Raw genomic sequence first — 18,769 nt, forward strand, 5'->3', positions numbered from 1 at the left:
CCAGCATACAATATAATTGCAGTTGAAGGCAAATCCTTCAGAAGTTCTTTGTACTTTATTCCAACAACGAAAACTTTTATAGGGAATATAAGTAAGGGGGAAAGAAACAAATTTTTTGTTCTTAACAGGTATTATAAATTTATATCTAAGCACTCCCGCTTTGGATAAATAGGTTTCTTGTTGAAACAAATATTCTCACAGATATTTACAAAGTGTGGTGGGGTGCTTTTATGTTTAAAATCGTTATATACAGGTTAGACTGTGATTTTAAAAACAAATGTTGATATCTTTTTATAATATTTACAAAAAAAACGGTGCGGGAAATGGACATGATTACATTTCCGGATGCAGGAAGCGGGAATATAAAAAAAATAAAAAAATTCTGTTTTGAAAAAAATAGGTGCGGGCGGGTCCGTCGAACAAGGAATCAAATTGGTGTGGCCTAAGATCTGTCCTCTTTTTCTGAAAGTAGAACTATAAAAAAAGAAGTTTTAAACAAGACTTTTATGATATTATGATTATTTTTTTAGCTTGACTTTGAATAAACTAAGACAGAAAAGAATGTTGGAAGAAAAGTTATCCCAGAAGAAGGCTCTGTTAATGCAGAACTTACAAGAAAAACAAGTTATGGATCGTGAGGTAAATATTTTAATACAATTTAAAAAAATGTTTTGCTACTATGAATTAATATTTTTTAATATGAAATTTGGAATAAAGTTTCTTGTGATCATGCTATATCATGTGATGCATCTCACATTCATTGCTCATTTACTTCCTGTTTACCGAATATTTATAAGTGGTATCATTTGTGAAAAATAGCTCACAGTTCAAATTGTAAATACTAAAAATTGCACTCATTCATTTGACAAAGTATGATTTACAGCTGAAACAGAACATTTTCAACTCAAATATAAGAATAGATACATGTCAAAAATCATCATTATTATTCAAAATATAACCAGGGGTGAAACATAAAAACATAGAGATACACAAGATAGCCTTTGTAATATGTTGATTACTCTTTAATTCAATTAGGATCATGATAATTATGTTTTTTATGCCCCACCTACGATAGTAGAGGGGCATTATGTTTTCTGGTCTGTGCATCCGTTCGTCCATGCGTGCGTCTGTTCGATTCAGGTTAAAGTTTTTGGTCAAGGTAGTTTTTGATGAAGTGAAGTCCAATCAACTTGAAACTTAGTACACATGTTTCCCCATGATGTGATCTTTCTAATTTTAATGCCAAATTATAGTTTTGACCCCAATTTCATAGTCCACTGAACATAGAAAATGATAGTGGAAAGTTCAGGTTAAAGTTTTTGGTCAAGGTAGTTTTTGATGAAGTTAAAGTTACATCAACTTGAAACTTAGTACACATGTTCCATATACATTAAATATGATCTTTCTAATTTTAATTCCAAATTAAAGTTTTGACCCCAATTTCACAGTCCACTGAACATAGAAAATGGCAGTGCGAGTGGGGCATCCATGTACTATGGACACATTCTTGTTTTTATCAGTGCCTAAGTTTGCATGTATGTTGTTTATCCATTCATAAGTGTGGTTTTTTTTTTGTCTATCAGATTAAAGTTTATGGATAAGTTGCAGTCACATCAAATTGAAACTTCTTGTCCTGTGGATGTTGAACTTGTTATTTCAAATACTGTACATCAACTAGTTTCGGCAAGCAATTATTTTATTGACTTTCGCCAGTAGAAAAATAATGTGAATTTATATTGTCATGAAATATGTATAACTTGGATCTTTCCTTATTAAGTACATCAAGTAAATAAGAAAATCATGAAAATAAATCGCAAAGTGGACTAGAGTAATATAAGAGCAAAATTATTTATCTGAAAATTAAAATTGAAAACCGAAATGGGGAATGTGTCAAAGAGACAACAACCTGACCATAGAACAGACAACAGCAGAAGGTCACCTATAGGTCTTCAATGCAACAAGAAACTCCCGCACCTGGAGGCGTCCTTCAGCTGGCCCCTAAACAAATATATATACTAGTTTAGTGATAATGGAAGTCAAACTAAACTCCAAATTATACACAAGAAACTAAAATAAAAAATCATACAAGACTAACAAAGGCCAGAGGCTCCTGATAGTTGATTTACAATAAACACAGTAAACATTAGTTTAAAAGACCAAAAACTTGTTTTTTTTCTCTTTCATATAGAATCTTAGAAGAAAACTGGAACACAATGCTGAAGAAGATGATGAAGAAGGACTAAAAAAGAAAATGTCTCTAATGAAAGCTCAAGCTGATCATCGTATGGCAGTATTACAAGGGAACAGACTCAATATGGATGATGCTATGGATGAGGTATACAGCTGATTTTAAAAAACACATTTTCCATAAGATTTAGATTGATGGTTCACTTTTTTTGTTTAAAGTCCTATTTCATATCTCTTTGCAGATTTTTACAAGCAATACCCTACCATCAAAACTGAAATATTTTTATGCCTGGCCTTAGATAATGGGAAATTAAGTTTTACCCTTGTCCGTTTAGATATCTGTCCATTCTGTCCTTAAATTTGTTTCCATTCTCTAACTTTAGTTTGCCTCTACCAAATGATATCAATTTTATACACAATGCTTATTACCACATAACACAGATCAAGTTTTACTTCAGGCGTCATCACTTTTACCTTTCTAGAGTTATATACACTTTAACATCAAAAGGAATTAATTTATCAATTGGTTTTTGAAAACCAATTTTTATCAAAAAGAAGAATATTAAATTAGAGTTGAAACATGAGAAATGATGAAAATTTGACAATTCTGTATTGTGTAAAATTGTAATTTAAAAAGTTTGATTTTCTGTTGCACAGGTGCGAATAGAAATGATGAAAGAAAGAGCTCAAGCTCTTAAAGACCAGGAAGAAAGATTGGGAGCTATGGTAGCATCTCTTCAGATGTCAAAGGCCAAAGAGGTAAACGTTCAGAATGAAACAAAACAAAAAAAACATACAAAAAGAACACTAAAACAGATTAAATAATGTACTGGAAGAATTTCACTCCTCCCTTTTTAGGCTGTTTAGAAATCAGATCTTAAAAACATTTAGTTGCTATATAATGGCATTGCTATTATTGGAAAATTATTAGTCAATTTTCATTGATTCATTTTTGTTGAGTCTGCCATATGATGTTGTGAAAGCGAGATATAGCAATCTTCAATTTCATCGTCAGTGTCGACAACATTTAAATTTAGTCTGGTTGAATTTTTTTTAGTCATCAATAACTTTGTGAAAAATTTTAGGAATTTTATGAAATTAAGACAGAAAGACAATATCTAGAGTAATTATCTAAACTTCTATGGTATGTTATGAAATTTGGACAAAATCAAATCTTTAAGATTAAAAAATAGCATCTAAAGAAAAATTTAATTAATTTTAGATCTGTATTTTACTTATAAATGGACTCAATCTTTCAGTTAACATTACACTATTACAATGACAGCAGCAATGACACACAACCCTAAATGAAGTTTTAAAAATGTTTTTAAATTGCATAGAATCATCACAGAACTCACTTAGAAATATATATATTTATCAACTCCTTGGTTTATAAAATCTATTTTCTTTGATTGCAGCTTGCCAAAATAGAGCAGCAACAGAAAGCTATTAACAATCTGAAATCTAACTTGCTAGAGGATTTGAATTCCAGGGATTTGTTGAATGATACTGAAACACAGAAAATAATACAAAGTCATAGACAGGTTTGTTCAAAAAATATTATCAGGAAATTTTAGAAATACTTTACTTTTATGATAAATTGAAATTCTGTATGTCGAAAAACTATTCATGCTTGAAATATTCCGTATAATTTGTAGACGATCACAATATGACTACAATTATGTATGGAATCTAGTTTTAATAATTGCATATGAACAAATGTTTAGACATGGTCCAAGGTGGTAAAAAAATCCCTTGTTGAAAAAAAAGTTTTTAAAGGTTTATTGCGTAGGCAATCTTATAAGATCTTCAATTAATTTACAGTTGAATATCATGAAGCTTTCCCACAATTGATTTTATGAATGGCTGTTATGTTTAAAGATAAATTTGTTCCACTGACATACACTGGGTTTTTCTTTCTTTGAATACATGTAAATAAATACTATGTAATGTCTATGTTCATATAAACTATGTGATTTGGCTAAGTCACTCTATATTTCTTGTTTTCTTTTAGGCGCAAGATGATCTTAATAAACAAATGGAAGAACATAGAGTGAAACAGGAAAAGGTATATACAATTTCTTTAAACAATTAGTTATTCACAAAAGTATTATTAGATACCATGATTTTGGGCAGTTAAGTTGCCCTATGCTAGCACACTATATTTGCATTTCCCTCAAGAATACTGAGATAGTTACAATTGCCTTTTATCTTGAGTGCTGGTAGATTATTAACAACTAGTTGGACATTTTTTTCATGATTTTAATGCTGGAAAATAAATCTGTCAAGAATTTCCTTAAATGATTGTTGAAAAACCCAAAATAAATGACGCTGCACATAGGAAATAGTGCTGAATGGAAAGTCTTTATATATTGATTTTTATTTTCTCTGCTATTGGCAAGGATGTTAAAAAACAATTGTAAAAAATATTTCATTGCTGAAACATTCTCTTCACATGTTGTTTATATTTGTCAAATGGCAATAGACTCATAAAAATTGTTTGGTGGTAATTTTAACTTGAACTTGGTTTGGCAGTACTTGAACTTGCAGAGTATATTTCTAAGGTGTATAACACTATATGTGTTCCTTGTAAATTTTTGCACCCATGCATTTATCAATTAATGCGAGAATTTCAATGATCTTTCCTTTCTACATATAACACACAATTATGTTTTATGAAATAACTGGTTCTGTCAAATCTATTTTACGTTTGGACAGTAAACTTATAAGATCATGACATTGGTCACGTGATGACAGTAGAGTTGTTGAAAATCGCTGACCATGATTGACAAAAATGATGCAGTTCAAGTGACGAACATGTAGCTATCATGTTTGACCCTTTGTCTGGTTTAACAAATTTTGATCTGAGGTCCAATACAAGTTCTTTTAAAAGCCCTATTTTAGTGTAAGCAAATTAATTTTCACTGGTCCCTCTGTCACTACGTAATTAGCAGACCAAGACAAATAGTACCAGAGTTGAAATTGGAGTATCAGTGCATCAGGTGACTGTGCATGATCAATCCATATGATAATGTACACCTGAGTTGTCCTTTATCATGGTCAGAGTACACAGTTATTTCGTAGTGCATTTATTTTAGACAATAAATGGATATAAAAAAAATCCCACCTGCACTTTCTCAATAATATTTTTACAGTGTGTTGTACTACTTTTGGGACAAATTATATAAAAATTATACAAAACTTCATTGGCTCTAACTCAAAATATGGACACTTTTATGTTAAGGAGTTCTTGAAATCTTTTGACAGCTTCCGAAATGCTAATTTCTAACCTTTTTCAGCTGGACCAAATCACTACTTTACTTAAAATTTATGAATCAAAATTTTTTAACGTGTAATTTTATCCCCCTTCTTGCTATTTGAGACATTAAACATGAAGAAATGAATTTGCAAGGGGTATAACAAAAATTGGCAAGTAACACACTATCCACACTAGGGACTATATTTGTGGACAACGAAAATCAAGGGAAGATAACTGTGTACTCAGACCTAATAAGGTCATACCAAAATTCTTGTAAATCTTTCATACATCTCAGCACATTATATAACAGTGAAATTCAGTTTTGAATACAGAAACAATAATGATTCCAGAATTGAAACATCATATTTGGATTTCATCGAATTAAATGAATTTATAACCAAAAAAAACCTAGAAATTGTTGTAGCTTTTGTACCCATTACAGGCACTTTACTTTATAATAAAACTTACTCTTTCCAGATGTTGAAAAAGAAACTTCGAGACAGACTAGAAGTACGTCAGAAGGCTATGGAAGAACAGCAGCGAACAGAATTGCAAGAAATATTAGTAACCTGTAAAAATAAGACTGCTATGAGAATTAGAGAAGCTCTGCTGCTACACAAACAAATGATAGCAATGGAACAGTTTAGGTCAGTTCATATGGTGGTCACACTTTTTCAAATATTGTGTGTGTTATTATAAATCTCTGCAAACAAAGAATCATCTTGTCTAATCATTCATCTTTCTGATTGTGATTGTTTTAGAATAATCCTTAACCATTGAATGGATTTGTATGAAACTTTACATAAATATGTTCATGAAGCAAAATATTTCTTCAGGCAGATTTAGGAGTATTTGGTTTGCAGCTGGACTGTTTTTTGCATTGGCATTTCTAATATACACAGAGGTTGTTTGGAACTGCACTTACAGACATATTTCATTAACTTGAAATGTTTTGCATAGTTTAAATGTTAGAGTATTACTGTTACCTATTGCATTAAACTATAAAAATAGAATAAAAGGGAGACTTACCTCTGTGTCAATTAAAAATTCTAAAAAAATTATGTGATAGGGAAAAATAGAAAATTATTACATTTGGAGGGAAATTTTCCAGATTTATATAGAATAGTTTTTTATGAATAATTTGTATCACTATAATGTATTTTATTCATAAGAGGTAATTGTTTTGTAATAATATTAACAGGAATCAGTTGGACAGAGAGATCGCACAAACCCTTGAGAATGTTAGACAAGAATATAATCTGAAACGCATGCAGAAAATGCAGGAACAGGTAAGATATAATGATAATATTTCAAATAATAGTTTCTGTGATGTCCTAGAAGAGGGGTGAAAGATACTAGAGGGGCATTCAAACTCATAGATCAAAAATAAACTAAAAAATATAAACAAACAGACAAATAATAGTACACAAGACACAACATAGAAAACTAAAGACTAAGCAACAAGAACCCCACCAAAAACTGGGTTGATCTCAGGTGTTCCAATATGGTAAGGGCTATTCCAGAAAAAAATGTATGGGGGGTGGGGGGTGGAAGGCAGTTTACGACAAACAGACAATTGTAATTGAGAATTATAGTGCATTATAGTGTGAAAAGTTGTGAAAAGTTGCTTTGATACCCATCACCCATGTATTATTCATATAATGTGCCTTCCAACCCCCCCATACATTTTTTTCTGGAATAGCCCCAAGAAGATCCTGCTCCACATTATTTTTGTCATTGGCTCCTTCATCAAAAGACTTTCATGGAAGGAGACTACCATACCCAGTTGTAGAAACATCTTTGAATAGTTTTACATGCCACAATAATTTTGTATTTTTCAATAAAAAAAAGTGTTTTGCCTGATCTTAGAACTAACTGGTAACAATTGCGAGAGTAACTATTTTGCAATTTATTTTAATCTGCAATTTTGTAGGAATATGAATTTATTGGAGGTTTGGTGAAGTATAGCAGTCTACAGCAGAGTGAATGTGTTGCTGTATTGAATATGCTGTTCCCTTCTAAAACAGACGAAGAAATCAAAAAGATAATGGCAACAATATATGGAGAACAAGCACTTGGTCAAAAGGATAAAGGGTAAATATTTTCTTTTATTGTTTGAAGAGGTATTTTTTTGCTATAAGTAATAAAGAAGACTCAACTTAATTATTGCGATTATAACACTGTCACATTTTTGCAATTTTAATAAAAACATCACAATTATTTCTGTATTTTCAGTAACTGAATAGTAAAGCAATGATTTAAGTATAATATTTGTTTTCTATTTCAGTAATGAAAGGAGGAATAGCTCTCTACTTCGACGTGTTCAAGGATTAGAGAAGTCCTCTGCACCTTGGGCACAGCTCTCAGACAGGTAATTGATTATATTTTATTTTTAACACTAGGCTTGTTCATTTTCTTAGAAAGCTTGCTTCACTAAATGTTCATGTCTGCTTTTTAATCAGTCTTTCATAAATTAATTACAGACTAAATTAAATTAAATACGTCGTAAGATATTCTTATGTTTGTAAAACATTCTGTTACTCGGCTAGCTAGCACTCAGGAGCTCCTTGCTTGATTACAGGTTTACTTATTTTAAATTCTGCAATAATGTTTGAGACAAAAATACAGTGATTTATAAAAGCATAAAAATCAAAATAAATGTTTTCCACCTAATAAATAATTTTTAAAACCTTATGTTGGTATAATATTTTTGAAAATAATGGTAATGCCTTAAAACAAAATTCTTGTGGGTGAATCTCATGAATGAAACCAAAAAAATAGCCAAGAGCATATCCGTTGACCATTCTGTACTATAAATTGTTCAAGACAATTATGTTAAATTTTGTTTAAAAGATATTTCTTTAATTTTAATGTGATTTATACCTAGCGGAATATTTTCATACCACTGTTTTATACAAAAGTTCAACAGAAGGACAAATTGACAGAGGAAAGAACAAAAAGCAAATGAATTGACATACTTCCTAATCACTTATAGTTATTGGGAAATCTGTCCATCTATATACCCACAATAGAAATATAATCCAAAAATGAATGTAACTTATAACGATGTTCTTATTTCTGAAATATTTTATTTAAAAAGTATAGATTCAATGTAAAATGTTTTTCAGTGCAAAACAAGCTGAAAATTTGCTGATCGTAAAACAAGCTGATAACTTGGTGAATGACTTATCTGCATACACTGTAAACTAACAAATGGAAAGTTCTTTAAAATTTGTACCTTACTTTCTAATGGCAGTTGGTCTCCTTAGGTCATCTTGTGATCAGAAAACAAACACTATGAAAATTGAAGAATTTCTTTTAATAGCCATAATGAAATCTAAATTTCATTTTAAAATGTATTTAAACCATTTTTTGAAGACCAGTAGCCATAAAGTTTCAAATTTCAATATCTGACTATCTGTGGCGTTTTGGTTTGCATAATTTACAACTGTTTCTCTTTCTATACATAATCTGTATGATGTACAAAAGTTTTGTTAATGTAAAAGTACAATTTTTGCATGTATTATTTTGTTGTTTGTTGCACCTTTTTTGTACTTTATGTCACTGTGTAGGTGTTTTTAGATGTGATCATTTATGGGCATTATATTTTCTGGTCTGTGGGTCTGTTTGTTTTTCCATCCATCTGTCTGTTCGTCCGTTCAATTGTCCGTCTTTACCAAAAACTTTAACCTGAAGTGGGCCAGACAACCAACTTGAAACTTAGTACACATCCCTATGGTCTTTCTAATTTTAATGCCAACTTAGACTTTTAACAAAAATTTCACATTCCACTGATCATAGAAAATGGTAGTGCGAGTGGGGCATCTATATACTTTGGACACATTCTTGTTATAATAAATATTTTTAGTATAAGTTTGGGACAATGTGTATGAACAACATTTATTCAAAGCTATGAAATCCATTCCATCAATAGGACCAATGATAGTTATGATTTATTTTTAAAGCCTGCATGCTTTTTTATGCAATATATTCACAAAGGGAGACAATTAACAAATCTTTGATTTAAAGAACTGTAATTTTTTTTTGCAATGAACAGGTATTATTAGAAAAAACTGTTTTTTATTATTTTATTGTTTGAACCATATCTGAAGTTCCAAATTCAATAACTTGTAAAGTCCTTACATAAATTTGAAATATAATGTATTTATAAAATTACTAACTTTAATGTATTAGATATAATTATTCAGAAAGATTACTCAACATTTTATTCTTAGCAGACTTTATACAAATCATATCAGCATAAAAGATATAAATATATTAACTGATATGCAATAAATCTTTGTAATAACCTTTCCATTGATGAATTCACATCAAACTATAATACATTCAAACTCTTTTTCTTATTTTTTGTATACTTAAATATTTTGTACCTTGTGTTGATAAAAAATGCAAACCTCTAAAATTCTGTGAGGTATTTGGTGTAATATTGATCTACAACAGTTATCAATGAGTGATCTGTCATGTATCATTGTTCTAAAAATATATTTGTTACAAGTCGATCAAATTTTACAGGATAAGTATCGGCTAGCTATAAAACCAGGTTTAATCTACCATTTTCTACAGTAAATGCCTCTACCAAGTCAGGAATAGGACAGTTGTTATCCATTCATTTGATGTGTTTGAGCTTTTGATTTAGCCATTTGATTAGGGACTTTCTGTTTTGGATTTTCATTGAAGTTCATTATTTTTGTTATTTTACTTTTTGCTGTAATTTGTTGTTTTACAATATAAAGGATTATCGCACGGCTTGTAAAATATCACGTTGTGAGGTTAAGTAACGCCGTCACATGGTGACCCCTATGAGATAGAAGGGGGGTTAGTAAATTTCATAGGGGGTTCATGACGCGTTAATGATGACGTCATCTATTAATGTTGTTGTTTTTCATTGTTGATTTTTGAACAAATAATAATAATAATAATAAATTCTTTATTTAAAGAGGGTAACTCAATTAGAAAAATTCTAATTTTCATTGAGGCCCTCAAACAAAATACATGCATACAGTTAACATTGATACATTAAATTACAATATATATTACTAGTATATACAACAATTCAACCACTAAAATATACAAAGGGTAATAAATGACAATATTTGATATAGTTTTGTTAGAGAAAAACAAATTATTTGACTTGCATATAATTTTCAAGAAAATGATTATAACTATGTTTCTTGAATAATTCCACATTAGGACATTTTTTTATTTCGAGTGGTAAATTATTCCATACTTTGGTTGCAGAGTAATGAAAAGATTTTTTATAAAAATTTGTATTTGGCCTTGGAACAAAAAGATCATTATTAGAGACAGATCGTAGGTTGTGGCGTTGCACATCATCAATATTTAGAATTGCTAAGTAATCAGGTGTTAGCCCATTTACAATTTTATACATTAAAATTGATTGTTGGTATTTTATTCTTTTGGTAAAAGATAGCCATTTTAAAGAAGAAAACATGAAATTAGATGGAATAGAAATATCGCATTCCAGTATAATTCTTGCTACTCTTTTTGGAAGTTTTATGATTCTATCTGAATCTTTTTGTAATAAATTTCCCCAAACTGAACTACAATAGTCTATATATGGTAGAATATATGCATTATAAAATAGTTGCCTTGTGTGTATTGGCAAATATACTTTAATTTTATATAAAAGTGATACTTTATTGTTTTACAATATAAAGGATTATCGCACGGCTTGTAAAAAAAAGTCCAGCATGCGATAAATTTGTTATACAGTTAACTACTGGCCCCCTCGTACCATAGAGGGTTAATAAAATCCATAGGAGATTCGACATTCAGCCTCACCCCCTATGGATTTTACAAACCCTCTATGGATCCGTAGGGGATCAGTAGCAAAGTAAGCAGACCATATAACTTATATTGTAGGTTAAGTCATTGTTAATACATCGAAATGAAAATAACATTAGGTACACCTTTGGGTTGGTATTTTATGGAAGATGACAATTATTGATTACGTATATAATTGTTCTATGAATGTCAGACATTAAATTATCTGTAAAAATACAGCTAGGATAGTTCATGAATTATGCTATTATTAACGGTGAAAGCAGGTCAGAATTTTTTTTTTTAAAAGTATGATGACTTTGAAATATTTATAAAATATAAGCTGCATAGTTATAAATTAATTTTTTGAAGATTTCTTTGTTTTAAATGAAATTTTTTTGTAAGTTGATAATGAATGTTCAAGAGTAGTTTAGAGTAATAAATATTAATCTTCTTTCACAGCACTGGAAGCCGGAAATCCCCCAAAAAGAAGGGAAAGAAGAAGAAGATGATTGAGGAGGATGATTACTATGACAATGAACAAGATTTTGGTGGTTATGGTGAGCGACCAGAGCCACTGGGAGGGCATTCAGATAACTATTATGAAGATCATTCATTTGACACTCATCAAAGATTTCGTAACTATGAAAATGACTCTGATAGGCCAACTTCAAAATCAAATAAAAGGCGTGCGTTTGGCGAGGATATTCATTTTGAATCACCTGTAGCCTCAGCGCCACGTCAACTACCTCCATTGCCAGCAGAAGCTGGTGGAAGAAAAAAGAAGAAGAAGAAGCTCTTGAAAAAATTAGCTGATGAATCTACCTATCGTGATGAGGACAATTTTTAGAGATTTAAAAATAATACCAGTTCAAAACTATTTTTAGAAATAACATGACAACAGTCGATAACCATTTGTAGAACTCTTACTTGTTACTGGTCTATAGGGTAGTTTTCACTGTTATATAGCACGATTTATTTCAACTTTCTTTGTTCTGATTTGAGATAGAAGAGTTAAATTTTTACGGTCATTTCTATAAAAAAAAGAAACATTTAGAAAAAAAAATTAAATTATATTTTTTTTTTTAAATAATTTTTAAATTAATTAGATAATTGAAAACCATAGCAATATTGGTTATTTTGTTATTATTTTTATTTCTGTGATATTCAAGTCTGTGATTTTGCTCAATTTATAAGTCTTTTATATTTTATATTTTTTCATTTTGATTAATACATAGGATTTTGAAACTTTAAATTTTATATTTCTCAGGCATTTGTTGATTTCTTATCTAATATTTCAAAAGCGTTTCACCAGAAAATGTCATTTTAAAAATACTATTTAAGTTTCTTTGAGAGACATATTTGAAAGTATATGGTTACTACTCAAATTACTTATTAAATATGCTGTTTGTGTAGACATTTAACCTAAAATGCCAAAAGAGTTTGATAAAAGCATGTAAATGTTTTAGTATATTTTCTCATCCATAAGGTACTCTCCAGTTTTATTAACTAGTCAAGATGACACAGCAATAAAAAATAAAGTGATGTTGTATGATTTCCAATGTGATAACAATCTAATAAAGACACAAGATATAAACAATTACAGGTCACCATACAGCAAGTATTTTTACAGAAAAAATAAGCCTATGATCCTGTCTCAATCTTTGCTCTTCATTTAAGGGGTTGACCAGGGAGACATGTGACCAATGTTCAGAACTCATCTGGTTTCAAGGTACTAGGCATTTGAAAATAAAGTAAACCTTTGATTAATCGATCATATTATAAATTGAAATTTGATTAATTAGGAAAACCGTAGTAACATTTTATAGTAATTTGGAATTATTTTTATAAAGTATTTGCAATGAATTTGTAGGGTAATAAATATTCTCTGTCATATGTATGAAATTGTTCTTTCTCCCCAATATATTGTTCTAGTGTCCAGTCATTGTAACCATCTGTACACTTGACCTTGCTGCTAAGTAGTAAGTGAGAATACGTGTGGTCTTGGGCATAAGTAATTTCATTACATGTATAATTTATAATATAACCAAATTAAAATTTATTGTTCATGTTGAACCTTTTATGGTAAATTTACTGATATAGTAATAGTTGTTAACATATCATACAAGAAATATTCACTCTTTAGCAGTTTCAAATTAAAAGCATATTTTGTTTAAAATTGTGGGCAAAATCACTCTTTAAAATTTTCCATTTGGGAGCTCTCATTTGGGGAAATTCCTTGCAAATAGTGACAGTTGGCAGGTATTCTTTTTTAAAGAAAATATGTTTTTTTTTTTTTTACTAAATCACATGATATTTTAAAATGTTCATCTCTGTCCTGTTACCAATACCCTTTTTTGGCAAGTTCATGAACTATTATATTATATATATATAAATAAAGTAACCCTTCATCAAATGTAAAAAAAAGCAGAAAAAAAACCAAAACAGAATAATCTACATGTTTCAAAATGTATTGCTAAAGTAACTTTTAACTTCTCCTGTTTATTTGCCAAGCATATGTTGATTCCAGTTCAGTTGACCAGTCTATGTTTTAACAAAGCCAGTTATGGGTGTAATTTATACTCCTATATTGTCAGTTTCTATTTTGTCATATTCTAAACAGATTTGTTTGTATGCAGGTGGATGGAAAACAGAATCAAAACATTTTACGTAACTTACATTCCTTATTTGTTGTTGTTAATTGCTATCAGTTATATTTATGAGTAATTTAAATTGTTTATATGTGAACCTTATATATTTATTGTTATGATGCCTTATACATTCATTTGCCAATTTTGTAAGACTTAATTTTTTTATGAACCTTGACTTTTATTAGGCAATATAGGAAAGGTGTACTGACATAAGTAGTCTCTAAACACATAAGCTCCATGGAGCTTTCGTTAGTAGAAGCCATATTAACTATGTGTATCAGTGAGAAAAATGTAAAAGCATAAAAATATAGTATATACCAATACACATAATTAACAGCGCCTGGTGATGTTTGATAGCCTGACCGGTTTCGGTCCATAAAGGACCTTCATCAGAGGCAGAATGGTGGATTAATGTTTGCACCCTATTTATATAGATATGGTAACCGGCGGTTAGGTTAACCGGCGGTTGAGTTAACCGGCGGTTGAGTCAACCGGCGGTTGCGTTAACCGGCGGTTGAGTTGACCGGCGGTTTAGTTAACCGGCGGTTGAGTTGACCGGCGGTTTAGTTAACCGGTGGTTGAGTTGACCGGCGGTTTAGTTAACCGGTGGTTGAGTTAATCGGCGGTTGAGTTAACCGGCGGTTGAGTTAACCGGTGAAAAATCCCAGTGGGATTTTCCATGGTTACAATTATCTATATTTAGCTAATGTTCATGTTACAGTAAACTTTTTGACATGTTACGGTAAACATTTTTACACTACATGTATATGGTAAACATGTGACCTGATGATATAACCATATTTGGGCTTTAGCATTGGATAAAGGGTGTTTTAATAATTTAAGAAGTACATAGTAATCATTTAGTCTTGATAATTGGCTTATGATCCACCTAAATATCAAGTCTTGGAATAGTATTTCATAGTAGTTATGTGATCTTAATATTTGGCTTATAATACACCTAAATATCAAGTCTTGAAATAGTACTTCCTAGTAGTCATGCAGTCTTGACCTCAGGCTTATGATACACCTGTATATCAAGTCTTGAAATAGTAATTCATGGTAGTCATGCAGTCTTGATCTTTGGCTCATGATACACCTAAATATCAAGTCTAATAATAGTATTTCATGGTAGTCATGCAGTCTTGACGTTTTAGCTTGTGATACACCAAAACATCAAGTCAAAACTATTACCCCCCCCCTTAACCAAACAAAATTTGGTTTAGGGGGGGGGGGGGGTTCTTATTGAGAATGCTTCATTTAAGCCTTTAGTACTCCTTTCAAGATCAAAGGTAGATGAATATTAATCCTCAGTGTTAAAAAGTTTTCAACACCTTAAGTTTGTAATGTAGGTATTACATATATACATCAATTTCAGGTAATCGCTAGGCTTACGCTTAGAGCTCCTATGCCAGTGAAAAATCAATAGGCAATATAGGAAAGGTGTACTGACATAAGTAGTCTCTAAACACATAAGCTCCATGGAGCTTTCGTTAGTAGAAGCCATATTAACTATGTGTATCAGTGAGAAAAATGTAAAAGCATAAAAATATAGTATATACCAACCGCCGATTAACTCAACCACCGGTTAACTAAACCGCCGGTGGTTGAGTTGACCGGCGGTTTAGTTAACCGGCGGTTGAGTTGACCGGCGGTTTAGTTAACCGGTGGTTGAGTTGACCGGCGGTTTAGTTAACCGGTGGTTGAGTTAATCGGCGGTTGGTATATACTATATTTTTATGCTTTTACATTTTTCTCACTGATACACATAGTTAATATGGCTTCTACTAACGAAAGCTCCATGGAGCTTATGTGTTTAGAGACTACTTATGTCAGTACACCTTTCCTATATTGCCTATTGATTTTTCACTGGCATAGGAGCTCTAAGCGTAAGCCTAGCGATTACCTGAAATTGATGTATATATGTAATACCTACATTACAAACTTAAGGTGTTGAAAACTTTTTAACACTGAGGATTAATATTCATCTACCTTTGATCTTGAAAGGAGTACTAAAGGCTTAAATGAAGCATTCTCAATAAGAACCCCCCCCCCCCTAAACCAAATTTTGTTTGGTTAAGGGGGGGGGTAATAGTTTTGACTTGATGTTTTGGTGTATCACAAGCTAAAACGTCAAGACTGCATGACTACCATGAAATACTATTATTAGACTTGATATTTAGGTGTATCATGAGCCAAAGATCAAGACTGCATGACTACCATGAATTACTATTTCAAGACTTGATATACAGGTGTATCATAAGCCTGAGGTCAAGACTGCATGACTACTAGGAAGTACTATTTCAAGACTTGATATTTAGGTGTATTATAAGCCAAATATTAAGATCACATAACTACTATGAAATACTATTCCAAGACTTGATATTTAGGTGGATCATAAGCCAATTATCAAGACTAAATGATTACTATGTACTTCTTAAATTATTAAAACACCCTTTATCCAATGCTAAAGCCCAAATATGGTTATATCATCAGGTCACATGTTTACCATATACATGTAGTGTAAAAATGTTTACCGTAACATGTCAAAAAGTTTACTGTAACATGAACATTAGCTAAATATAGATAATTGTAACCATGGAAAATCCCACTGGGATTTTTCACCGGTTAACTCAACCGCCGGTTAACTCAACCGCCGATTAACTCAACCACCGGTTAACTAAACCGCCGGTCAACTCAACCACCGGTTAACTAAACCGCCGGTCAACTCAACCGCCGGTTAACTAAACCGCCGGTCAACTCAACCGCCGGTTAACGCAACCGCCGGTTGACTCAACCGCCGGTTAACTCAACCGCCGGTTAACCTAACCGCCGGTTACCATATCTATATAAATAGGGTGCAAACATTAATCCACCATTCTGCCTCTGATGAAGGTCCTTTATGGACCGAAACCGGTCAGGCTATCAAACATCACCAGGCGCTGTTAATTATGTGTATTGGTATATACTATATTTTTATGCTTGACTTTTATTAATTTAAATGATATCTTGACATCAGGTTGCAAACCATATCTGCTCAAGATTCCTCAGTTTTAGATTTATACTTATTTAAAAGAAAAGAAAAAAAATCGTCTATATGCAATTATAATTCATAGTTCATTATCACGGTTATGGAACAAACTATACTTGGATTAATAGATAGCCAATTGTCAATTTCTGTCATATTTTTCATGTTTATCTCTTTACATTAGTTTCAAAAAGATATAACTAGTTTGGCATGAGGTTTTGTAATTATCAAGTGTATTAATTTTTTGTTATTATAGTTGAATTATGTTTAGAATATATCCTTATTCCGTCTATGAATGGCAGCCATTTTTATATTCATGTTTACTGTCTTGCTCTTATACCAAAAATAAAAAATCTTAGAAATACAAATGTATTGTCTTGTACCACAATTTTTCCTGGCCATATCTGACTAACACGATCTAATATGGAATATAAAGTTCCAGGTCATATATCAAATCTATCATGACTGCAGAGTCAAATGTTATTGTTAATGCAATGCTCAATATTCAGGGTTTAGTCAAAAGATTGGTGAAAGATACCAAAGGGACAATCAAACTCATTAGTCGAAATAATAATGCAATGTCATGACAAGAAAACAAACAATAGTATACAAAAACAACACAGAAAACTATAAAGACTGAACAATAGGAACCAATTAAGTAGTCTTATATTATCTTGTGTTAAATAGCCCGATAGATGCTAATTATAGTACATGAAAATACATCACATCATCTATTTTCATACCTTAAACAGAACATTGGGTAAAATGTAGATTTTGGCTTATATCTCTGAAACCAAAGCATTTAGAGCAAATCTGACACGATTAAAATTGTTTATCAGGTCAACATCTCTCTGCCCTGAAATTTTCAGATGAATCGGACAACCCATTGTTGGGTTGCTGCTCCTGAATTGGTAATTTTAAGGAAATTTTGCCATTTTTATACGACCGCAAAAATTGAAAATTTTGGTCGCATATTAGTATCACGTTGGCGTCATTGTCTGCGTCGTAGTCTCGTCGTCCAAATACTTTTAGTTTTCGCACTCTAACTTTAGTAAATATGAATAGAAATCTATGAAAATTTAACACAAGGTTTATGACCACAAAAGGAAGGTTTAGATTTTGGGAGTTTTGGTCCCAACATTTTAGGAATTAGGGGCCAAAAAGGGCCCAAATAAGCATTTTCTTGGTTTTCGCACTATACCTTTAGTTTAAGTAAATAGAAATCTATGAAATTTTGACACAAGGTTTATGACCACAAAAGGAAGGTTGGGATTGATTTTGGGAGTTTTGGTTCTAATAGTTTAGGAATTGAGGGCCAAAAAAGGGCCCAAATAAGCATTATTCTTGGTTTTCGCACAATAACTTTAGTATAAAGTAAATGGAAATCTATGCAATTTAAACACCAGGTTTATGACCATAAAAGGAAGGTTGGGATTGATTTTTTGGAGTTTTGGTCCCAACAGTTTAGGAATAAGGGGCCCAAAGGGTCCAAAATGAAACTTTGTTTGATTTCATCAAAAATTGAATAATTGGGGTTCTTTGATATGCCGAATCTAACTGTGTATGTAGATTCTTAATTTTTGGTCCCGTTTTTAAATTGGTCTACATTAAGGTCCAAAATTAAACTTAGTTTTATTTTAACAAAAATTGAATCCTCGGGGTTCTTTGATATGCTGAATCTAAAAATGTACTTAGATTTTTGATTATTGGCCTAGTTTTCAAGTTGGTCCAAATCGGGGTCCAAAATTAAACTTGATTTCATCAAAAATTGAATAATTGGGGTTCTTTGATATGCCAAATTTAACTGTGTATGTATATTCTTAATTTTTGGTCCCGTTTTTTAAT

At 31.3% G+C, this 18,769-nt stretch overlaps 1 protein-coding gene across 1 annotated transcript in view; it reads left to right on the plus strand.

Moving 5' to 3' along the window:
- Nucleotides 1–12,102, plus strand: part of LOC139519839 (limbin-like) — a 43,817-nt gene extending 31,715 nt beyond the window's left edge. The window contains exons 21-30 of the mRNA XM_071312114.1: nucleotides 531–639; nucleotides 2,189–2,335; nucleotides 2,845–2,946; nucleotides 3,606–3,731; nucleotides 4,202–4,255; nucleotides 5,924–6,093; nucleotides 6,648–6,735; nucleotides 7,380–7,540; nucleotides 7,734–7,817; nucleotides 11,711–12,102. Coding sequence (XP_071168215.1) covers nucleotides 531–639; nucleotides 2,189–2,335; nucleotides 2,845–2,946; nucleotides 3,606–3,731; nucleotides 4,202–4,255; nucleotides 5,924–6,093; nucleotides 6,648–6,735; nucleotides 7,380–7,540; nucleotides 7,734–7,817; nucleotides 11,711–12,098 — 1,429 coding nt within the window. The 3' untranslated portion in view covers nucleotides 12,099–12,102. The remainder of the gene's footprint in view (nucleotides 1–530; nucleotides 640–2,188; nucleotides 2,336–2,844; nucleotides 2,947–3,605; nucleotides 3,732–4,201; nucleotides 4,256–5,923; nucleotides 6,094–6,647; nucleotides 6,736–7,379; nucleotides 7,541–7,733; nucleotides 7,818–11,710) is intronic.
- The last annotated feature ends 6,667 nt before the right edge of the window (nucleotides 12,103–18,769 follow it).

This window comes from Mytilus edulis, chromosome 4 (assembly GCF_963676685.1).
Source record: "Mytilus edulis chromosome 4, xbMytEdul2.2, whole genome shotgun sequence".
NCBI classification, from domain to species: Eukaryota; Metazoa; Mollusca; class Bivalvia; order Mytilida; family Mytilidae; genus Mytilus; species Mytilus edulis.